The 10,767-nt window shown below is 37.6% G+C and overlaps 1 protein-coding gene across 1 annotated transcript; it reads right to left on the minus strand.

The window, feature by feature from the left end:
- Positions 1-9,094: 9,094 nt before the first annotated feature.
- Positions 9,095-10,332, minus strand: LOC102861390 (POTE ankyrin domain family member J-like). The gene is made up of 2 exons (XM_006896024.1): positions 10,169-10,332; positions 9,095-9,461 (listed from the first exon to the last, which is right to left on the minus strand). The coding sequence occupies exons 1-2, from the start codon at positions 10,330-10,332 to the stop codon at positions 9,095-9,097; spliced, it is 531 nt and encodes a 176-aa protein (XP_006896086.1).
- Between the last annotated feature and the right edge of the window lie 435 nt (positions 10,333-10,767).

A 10,767-nucleotide genomic window follows, 5' to 3' on the forward strand; every position in this document is an offset into this window, starting at 1 on the left:
TAGTTGACCATAGGTAGATGGGCTGATTTCTGGTTTCTCAATTTGGGCAGTGTTCTCTTGCTCTGTTGGGAGAACAGCTTCTTGGGAACAGGTTTTGCATTTGTTGGTGTTACATGAGAGCAATTAAATGTTCTGGGACTCTCATTTGTCTTAATGTTACTCATAGTTTGTTATGATCCATACAATCAACCGCTTTTATATAAGTAATAAAACATTAATAGACATCCTCCTGACATTCTGTGCTTTTAGCCAAGAAGCATATGACATTAGCAAGATAATCCTTGTACCATGGCCTCGCCTATATTCAGGTGAATTTCTGTCAGTGTTTTGTTGAAGGAACTGTTCTAGCCATTTTTAAATAATCTTCAGCAATTTTCTTATTTGATAATTTCCACATTTTGTTGGATCACCTTTTGGGGTGATTTGAACAAATGTAAATCTCTTTCATTAGTCGACCAAGCAGCCATCAGTCAAATTTCTTGCTGCAGAATGGTGAGCATATTCAGGGCTCCATTTGTTGAATCATGTAGATTAATATCCTAGCAATTTTTGAGGCTTTCTATTTTCTGATGAATCCAGTGTCACATAAACTTTATCTTTCATGCACATTGGTTCTTGATCACATGCTACTTCCTGAAATGGTCCCATGTCAATCAGTTCTTCTTGGGAAAATGATTCTGTGTATTCCTTCTATCTTCTTTTGATACTTCTAGGTCAGTCAAGATTTTGCCCAGAGTCGCCTTCAATACTGTAGCTCAAGGCTTGAATTAGTATTTCAGTTCTCTTAGGTAAAGAAATGCCAAGCGAGTTATTCCCTTTTTATTTTCTAACTCTAGCACTCTACACATTTCATTATAATACTTTGCTTCTTTCTGCTTGAGCTACCTTTTAAGAACTTCTGTTTATCTCCTGTATTTTGACTTTTAATTCCCATCTTTTGGCTTCTCAATGCTGTAGTGTCATTTTCAGAGTCTCTTCTGACATCCATTTTGTTCTTTACTTTCTCCTCCATTTTGGAAATAAACTTTTAATTTTTTAAAAGGAAGGTTTAAGAGATTTGTTTTCATTAATTTATGCATGTAACTTATCCTCCACCAACACCCTTTTTAATGTTTGTTCTGTCCCAGGCTATAATTGTGATGCACAACATCATTTGCTGTCTTCATAGATGATATCCTTGATGTCATCTTACAACATGTCTGGGTTTTTATTATTAGTTTTCATTGTCTAAAGCCTATTTTTTAGATGATTTTTAAATTCAAGTGGAATAGACTAAAGTTGTATTTTTATTTTTGTAGACTTGTTTTTCCTTTCTTCAGCTTCCATTTGACCTTGTACGTGAATAATTAATTATCTATTCCATAGTCAGCACCTGGCTTAATTTTGGCTGCTGATAGATTGCTTAAGATTGACTTATCCAGCAATTCTTTCCACAGATTTAGTCAGTCTGATTCCTGTATAGTCCATTAGGTGAGGTTCATGTGTATAGTCACCATTTTTTAAAGTATTTGATTAACAATTAATTGAATGTACAAAATTCAATAACTGACTTTCAGACTCATTTATGTCACCAAGTCCATAATTTCTAACTACCAGTTCTTTGTTTCTAACTTTTGCATTCTAATCATCAACTATTATTAATAAATCTTGATTGCATTTGCAGTTAATATCAGACTTCGAAAGTTGGAAGAAATCTTCAATTTTTTCTATTTAGCTTTAACCTTTAATGCATATTTTAGAATAATAGTTGCATTAACAAATCTTCCTCATCATATACAAGAGAATTCTACATGATTCAAAATTAAGAAAAACATGTGTCAGAATTATGTCTATTCAATCTCTATGCTAAGTTCATCATTCAAGAAGCTAGACTGTATACAGAAGAATGTGACATCAGGGTTTGAGGAAGATCCATCAGCAACATGCGTTGTGCAGATGACACAACCTTACTTGTTTAAAATGAGGAGGACTTGAAGCATTCATTGGCTGCAGAAGATCAAAGATTACAAGTTTCAACATGGATTACATTGCAGCATCAAGAAAAATAAAATTTTAAAAAATTAAAATAAAAAAAATTCTCATCACTGGACTAATTGAGTTTTTGTTGTTGATTGCCTTTGAGTCAAGCACAACTCATAATGACCCTATGAACAAAAGGCCTAAAGCCTCTCTACAACTATTGACATTTATCAACGGTCATAGAGCTTCTGGAGGCATGTTGTTTAGGAAGTGGATGCCACTCTTGCTTCCAAACCTGTCATAGTATGTTATGTACCATTGAGTCACCTGCTATGTATAGCAACCCTATGTACAACAGCTCTGAACCCTTCCCTGTCCTGAGCCAGTCTCACTAACTCCCAACATACCAGCCCATATCGCACCAGTTTCTGTATCAATCCATCTCATCCTGGGTCTCCCTCTCCTGAGGACAACGCCCAAATTAAGTGAGGCAGAGCGTCAAAATCCTAGCCTCCAAGGAAAGACTTGGTTGGCTTCACCCTCTCCAAGACAGAACTATTTGTTTTCTTGGTAATCCATGGTATGTTCAAGACTCTTTTCCAGCACCACAACTATAAGGCATCTATTTTTCTTCTGTCATTCTTAGTCATTGTCCAAATCTCTGAAGCATAACAAATAATTGAGAAGACCATGGCCTCGATTAAGTGCACCTTTTTATCAAGACTGACATCATTGCTCTTCAGCACTCTGGAGAGGTCCATGACTGTAGATTTTCCCAGTGCAAATTGTCTTTTGATTTCCTGACTGCTGGTGTTAAGAGCGTTGATTGTGGATCCAAGAAAACTATAATTGTTAACTTCAATCTCTTCTCTATCTAATATATAGTGCTGCCGGCTAGCCCAGTGGTGAGAATCTTTATCTTCTTGATGTTGAGCTTCAATGCATATTGAAGCTATAGTCCTTGACCTTTTGAAGCAAGTGCTTCAGGTCTTTGTCAATTTCAGCAAACAAAATTGTATCATCTACATATCATAGGTTGTTAATAAGTCTTCCTCCAATCCTGATGCCATACTCCTCCTCATAAAGCTCTGCTTCCTGAATGATCTGTTCTACACACAGATTGAAAAGGTACGGGGACAGGATGCATCCCTGACACACTCCTTTCCTGATTTTGAGCCATGCAGTTTCCTTGCTCTGTTCTGAGGACTGCTTCTTGGTTCATATATAGGTTTCATATAAGCACAATAAAGTGCTCTGAGATTCCCATTTTCCTCAAGGTTAGCCACAATTTGTTGTAATCCACACAGTCAAATGCCTTTGCAGTCAATGAAACACAGATAGACATTCTTCTGGTACTCTCTGTTTTCTGCCAAGATCCGCATGACATTAGCTTTAATGTCCCTAATGCCACGAGCGCTTCTAAATCCAACCTGTATTTCTGGTAGTTCTCTGTCAATGTACTGTTCAACTCTTTTCTGGATAATCTTCAGCAGGATTTTGCTAGTGTGTGATATTAGTGATATTGTTTGATAATTTTCCACACTCAGTTGGGTCTCCTTTTCTTGGAAAGGGAATAAATATGGATCTCTTCCAGTCAGTTGGCCAAGTAGTTGTCCTCCAGATTTCTTGGCAAAACTTGGTGAGCACATGCAAGGCAGTATGTTTGCTGAAATATGTCAATAAGTATTCCATCAATTCCTGGGGCTTTATTTTTTGCCAAGTCCTTCAGAGCAGCCTGCACTTCCTCCTTCATAACCATTGCCTCATGCTCATATGTTGTTTCTTGAAATTCTTCTGTGTCAGCCAATTCTTTTTTTTTTGTACAATGACTCTGTATACTCCTTCTATTTGCTTTTAATGCTTCTTGAATCATTCAATATCCTGCCCATAGCATCCTTAAGCATTTCAACTTGTCTCTTGAATTTATTCTTTATTTCTTTCAATGTAAGAAATGCTGAAAAAATTTGACCCTTTTGATTTTCTGATGCCAGCTTCTTGCACATTTCATTATAATAATTTGCCTTGTCTTCCAGAGTGGCCCTTTGAAATCTTCTATTCAGCTCCTTAAGGTCTTGATTTCTTACCTTTACTTTGGCTTCTTGGCGCTCTAGTGCAATATTCAGAGTATTTTCTGACATCCATTTTGGTCTTTTCTTCTTCCTTCTTAGTAATGACTTTTTGCATTCTTCATGAATGACATTCTTGATGTCATCCCACAGCTTATCTGGTCTTTGTTTATTAATGTTCAAGACTTCAAACCTATTCCTGAATTGGTTATTCATGGAAGATAGGTTCAAGGTCAAATTTTGATTCCTGTGGATATGATTTAACCTTCTTTAGTTTTAATTTGAACTTGCATGAGTTCAGTTGATCACCTGGCCTAGTTTTTACTGCTAACATTGAAATTCTCCAATGGTTCCTTCTACAAATGTAATCAATCTGATTCTTGTGCATCCCACCAGGTGAAATCCATGTGTATAGCTTGCATTTATGTTTCTTATAAAAGTTATTTACTATTAATAAATCATTGATTATACAGAATTCTATGATCCTATCCCCAGCCTCATTTCTGTCATCAAGTCTGTATTTTCTGACTACTGGAACTTCTTTCTTCCTGACTCCCAAATTTTGCATTCCAGTCACCCATTATTATTAAAGAATCTTTTTAGTTGGGGAAATGACTGAAACCATCAACGGCTTCATTTTACTTTAATCCACAATCGATACCTTTTCTATAGCAGTCAGGAGATCATGAAATTGCTTTCGGAAAGTCTGATGTCAGGGATGTAGCTAATTTACTGAGAGGAACAGTGATGCCAGTTTGAAACATAAAGTGTACATAAATCAGGACATGACCTTTTCAATCACTTGTCATGAATTTGAGAGCTGTGCAATGAAGAAAGATGATAGAGAAAGGAGTCATGTCTTTCAGCTGTGCTGCTGAAGACTACTGAATATCCCACGAGAAAGCACAACCAGAGTGCTTCTTGGAGGCAAGGTTGATGACGCTTTGTCTCACATATTTTTGGTCTTCTTGTTAGGAAGAGTCCATCCTTTAAAAATCACAGCATGCTTAGAAAGGTGGAGGGTCAGTGAAAGAAAGGAAGATCCTCAAGCACAGGAACTGACATAGTGACTGCAGCAGTGGACGCAAGTTTGACAGATGATGAGGAAGTCACAGGGTAAAACAGGGTTCAGATCTGCTTTTCATGGGGTAGTTATGAATCGTATTTGGAAGCACATATCTACACCATATAATTTAAAGAATACTGGCAAAATAGCTATTTCTTTGTTGTATACTAGAATGTTACTGACTTACTCATACCAAAGCAACCAATCAGCAAAATAGAAATTATTCCTGGCCAGACCTTATTATAAAGGGGGGGGATAAAAATATGCATAACTTATGCAAATAACTTCTACATTAAAACTTAACTAGAAGCAATCATTATGGTATGAGTTTCTTCAGATTTGAGCTTTTTAAACAATTTGAAGCATTGCATTATTATATACATAAAACTCTATTGCAAAGACTCATCACTTACATTAATTACTTAAGATCTGTCTTAGGAAAAAAATAGTTAAAAGTTGAATTTTAAAAGTAACTGAAAATATTCTGGGAAGAGTACACATGAAAAAAGTGCTTACTGTTGCAAAAAGGAACATTTAGGTATGCTAAATATTATAGTAATTGCATGCAAAGTGAACAGCGTTTACTGAATGCAACATTTTTCCTGTTATGCACACCTTTAGCAGCTTGAAATTATGTACAAAATAAGATTGTTCTGGACAAGGTCAGTTGTGTCTGTGTTAATAAAATAGAAACATTCCTTTAAATGAGACAAAATCAACATAAAAGTACTATACTAAGGATTATAAAATAGAAAAAAATAGAAAAGAAAGATTTGAAATCAGCTTGACTTGCAAAGCAATAACAGCACACTTATGAAACTAGAATGATAGTAATTGTTTTGAAAGAAAGAGTAACCTCTATTTCTGGAGGTGAAAATCATTATAGATTTACATATCAGTTTAGTTTGACCTCTAAGAATGTATTTTTACATAGCTGACTTTGTAAATTCACTCAGGTTCATGAAGTCTTCATTTAGTTGTATGTTCACAATAGTACTTAAAGTAATTAGAGCTTCAGGGTCAATTCAGGGTCAGAAGAAAATCAAGCCAGTGAAGATTATTACCTCAGCTCAACTTAGATTAAAATTATTTATTTTCTTTAGAATCAGGATATACTATGGCAGAGGCTCAGCAAAATTAAACTTTTACAAAGATAAGACAACATGCTCTATTTTGTTACATATTTCATTTTCCCTCTCAAAACTAGGATTATTTTATTTTTACAGTTTAGCTTGTGACATGCAAAACAAAACAAGATCAAATGAAACTTTAGTACTTTAATTTTACTATATGCCTCTTGCTGCTAAAATTCTACCTAAAACCATTTCTACTGTGGCAACATAGGCATCTAAATGAACCATAGTTCACATGGCAATCATACTTTGAAAATAATGCTCAAATTTGAAATCAAGATGACTTAATTTGCTTAATCAAAATTTAAAACACTCTTTAGCTTTAATTTACTTATTCAGTGAAAATGATCTTTTTCTTTTTTACTTCACTCAATTTCTTGTTTTATGGTAATAGTGAAATTTACTAAATGGATTGACACAATGTCTGCAGCAATGAGCTTAAGTGTGTCCGAAATAATGCAATGGCACGGGATAGAACAATATTCAGATCTGTTCCTCATAGGGTTCCTATGAGTCATACTTCCACAGCAGTGAACAATAGCATGTGTCCTGAATTTTTATAATTTACTTTATTATTTTGTGTGTGTGTGTGTGTGTGTGTGTGTGTGTGTGTGTATATACCGTCAAATCGGATTTGACTGGTACAGACGAGACTGCCTCTCCTTCTCCAGCAGAGCATCTGGTGGATTTGAACTGTGTACCTCTGGGACTGCAGTGCAGCTTCTTGACAATAGGCCCCCAAAGCACCCCTTTACTTTGTTTTTCTAAGGTTTAGTATTTTACACTAAATATAATGAAACAAAGAAACAGTTATAAAATTCTTAGTTTTTAAATTTACATATTAAATGTTCTCATCAAAATTTTGTTGTTGTTGTTGTTGTTGTTGTTATGTGTGATTGAGTTGCTTGTGACTCATAGTGACTTTATGGACAACAACCTTAAACCTTGCTCTATCCTGTGCCAATTTCACTGTCTCCGACACACCTACCTCCATTACCCCAGTCACTGAATCAATCCACCTCATAGAGGGTCTTCCTCTCCTGTGCTGTCCCTCCACCCTCCCAAGCATGACGTCCCTTTACAAGAACTCATCCCTCATTACAACATGACCAAAGTATGTCAGACAAAGCCTCAGAATCTTTGCCTCCAAGGAGCAGCCTGGTTTAACCTTCTCTAGGACTAGCTTGTTTGTTCTCTTAGCAGTCCATGGTATATTCAACACACTTCTCCAGCACCACAACTCAAAGGCATCAATTCTCCTTCTATCCTCCCTAGTCATTGTCTAGTTCTCTGATGCATAGCAAGTCATTGCAAAGGCCAGTGTCAGGCACACCTTAGTCTCCAGACTGACATCATTGCTCTTCAATACTTTGGAAAAGTCTCTGATAGCCAACTTTCTCAATGCAATATGTCTTTTCGTTTCCTGGCTGCTCGTGCCAAGACTGTTGATTGTGGAGACAAGCAAACTAAAGCTGTTTTCAATCTCAGTCTCTTCACTATCCATCACAATGCTGTCAATCAGCCCAGTGGTGACAATCTTTGTTTTCTTGATATTGAGCTTCAATCCATATTGAAGGCTGCAGTCCTTGATCTTCCACAGTAAGCACTTGAGGTTTTCCTCAGTTTCAGTAAGCAGGGTTCTGTCATCTGCATAATGCAGAATGTTGATGAGTCTTCCTCCAATCCTGATACCACATTTCTCTTCATAGAGCCCAGCCTATTGGATAATGAGAGGACATAGAGATAGGACATATCCCTGGCATACACCCTTCCCAATTTTGAACCATGAAGTGTTCTCTTGCTCTGTTCTGACAACTGCCTCCTGATCCAAGTGTAGGTTTCACATAAGCATAATCAAGTGTTCTGGGATTCCTATTCTTCTCAGAATTAGACACAGTTTGTTTGTTGTAGTCCGCACAGTCAAATGCCTTTGCATTACCAATGAAACAAAGATGCACATTCCTGTGATACTCCTTGCTTTCAACCAAGGTCCAGCTAACATTAACTACAATATCCACATTAGCTACAATATCCCTCGTACCACAGCCTCTTCTAAACTCAGCCTGCATTTCTGGAAGTTCTCTTTTTATGTACTGTTCATCATTTTTAAGTAATATTCAGCAGAATTTTGCTTGCAGGTGATATAAATGGTATTGTTGCTGTATAAATTAATCAATGAAACTAGATAATATGAAAAACTGGATAATATGAAAAATCTTTCATGAAGATGGATGGAAAAGTTTCTACCATCTACAGTATGCAGATGATACAATGTTTCTTGTGAGAAAATAAAGGCTTTAAGTACAGACTACAACCTTTCATCAAAGACTACAGCCTTCATTATGGATTACACCTCAACATCCAGAAAACAACAATCTTCATCATGCAACCAGTACAGGCAGAGACAAAATTGAAGTTATCAAAGATTTCATTTTACTTGGAGCCACAGTCAACACCCATGGGAACAAGAATAAAAAAATCAAATAATGTTGGACATATTTGCTGCCAAAGATGTAGTAATTTTGAGGTTTTGGGATTTGTTTTGTTTTTAAACAAGGCTTTTAATTTAAGCACTTGTAAATGCAGAGATGACAGGGTATTTTTCTTACCTCATTTTGCTTTTATGCACATGTTAGGAGATTTTTAATTGAGCTGGCTATCACGCAAACTTCTTCGCATCCACCTAGAAACACTTGTGGTATACAATCGAGGAGCTGAAGTCATTCCTTCATGCTTATGCACGTATCTCAGAAGGTAGACAGAGAGGCCAAAAAGGAGGAGCCCATCCACATGAAGTATCTGCGCTCTGGAGGAGCAATGATCTTGATTTTTACACTCCTGGGAGCCAGTGCTGCCATCTCCTTCATCATTCACTCTGAGAAGCCTGCGTACATGGTGGACCCACCAGAAAGCACCGCATTCCTGTAAAGTTCCTTGCAGATATCGATGTCACAACTTTGAATGGATTTTATGGCCATTTTATGTAGGCCACAAGCCTCCATGCCCAGGATGGGGGGCTGGAAGAGCATCTCGGGGCAGTGGAAACATTCACTGTGAATGTGGATGAGCTGCCCATCTGGCAGCTCATAGCTTTTTTCTAACAAAGAGGGGCAGGCCACAGTGGCCATCTCCTGCTCGTAGTCCATGACTACATAATAAAAAGTTTCTTTGATGTCACGCACGATTTCCCACTCATCAGCTATTAAGAAGCAGTAGCCTCTGCATGGTGGAGGAGACCTGGGGGAGGGTTTGTAAAACAATGAAAGAATCTTTTCTTTTACTTTTCCATAATTTCTGGACTCGTGTACTTATAACTTGTTAGTCAAATTTGTGTCTTCTAGGTTGCAACACCCCCATGATACATCTTCAAGGATATGAACATGTACGGCCAAGCCCAATCAATAAGAGTGCATCTAAATTCCAAAATCAATCTCCATAATAGTCTATGTGTTTCCTACTGCCAAAGGGGCCCTTTAGAGTAGTGAGAGAAGATCTTCACCCTGAAACCCACATCATCCCTTTTCAGCAGGAAGTAGCTAAGAGAATACGCCATCCCTTTTTCCTTATGACTCAGGGTGAAGTCTCTCTCAGGGAGGAGTGATAGGGAATGGCAAAGGACACACTGACAAAGAAGATTAATCAGAACTGGCTTTGACAAGCACTGTGGCATTTGGACAAGAACAAACTGGGAGGACGGTAGAGAGAATAGTGCAACAATGAATGAATGGAAAAAAAAAAAGAAGCGGTAGCCTCGTTCCCTGAGGATCGTCATCAGGTGGTCAGTCAGGTTCCTGCCTGCAAGGTCAAGGTGCTGGACAGTGTGTGGCAGAGCGTGACCCTCGTAAACTGGAACTACATGTGTGACCCCATATCCAGAATCTACCCTGATGCCATTGGTGCGACCAGAGGCTAACAGGGACATCACGGCCTGGATTGCCACATACATGGCGGGAGTATCAAAGCCCTCAAACATGACCTGGGTCAGCTTTTCTCTATTAGGCCTGAGGTTGAAAGGGGCCTCGGTCAGCAGCAAAGGATGCTCTTCAGGGGCTACACGAAGCTCACTGTAAAAGATGTAGTGCCAGGTGCCAGACCTTCTCCAGGTCATCCCAATTGGTCACTATGCCATGCTGGATGGGGTACTGGAGGGCCAGGATGCCTCTCTTCCTCTGGGCTTTACTTTTCATGCTAAATGTACTGATCACCACATCTAATAGGCAAACTGGCTGTATGGTAATCATAGGATCTTTTGTGTTTATTGTTTATTATTTAATCCAACCACTTGAATGGAATGATTTATCTAGTGCTGTATCAATAATCTAGTTGTGTTAAGAGGCTTAGAATCTTTATTTCTTGATGCCTAGATGATCCTTCATGCATGTATATAATACTGTCTCTTGTCACTACTTAAAGGTCTTCAGTTGTAAACTTAACTACAATTTTTCTTGGAGTAATGCAAAGAAGTAACTAAAAGAGAGAAAAAATTCTTACCCTTTGGCCTGTATAAGAGTTTTATATAAAACTCTTATAGCCAGCATTTCTT

Source organism: Elephantulus edwardii, unplaced genomic scaffold (genome assembly GCF_000299155.1).
Source record: "Elephantulus edwardii isolate Elephantulus edwardi_28Jun2011 unplaced genomic scaffold, EleEdw1.0 scaffold00179, whole genome shotgun sequence".
Taxonomy (NCBI): domain Eukaryota; kingdom Metazoa; phylum Chordata; class Mammalia; order Macroscelidea; family Macroscelididae; genus Elephantulus; species Elephantulus edwardii.

What these genes read in the sequence shown, in the direction of transcription:
- LOC102861390 (XM_006896024.1), bottom strand. Translation starts at nt 10,332, where the DNA reads ATGACCTGGAGAAGGTCTGGCACCTGGCACTACATCTTTTACAGTGAG. An exon ending in GGCTTTGATACTCCCGCCAT is followed by an intron (nt 9,462 to 10,168) that starts GTATGTGGCAAT and finishes ACCCTCCCCCAG; the next exon opens with GTCTCCTCCACCATGCAGAG.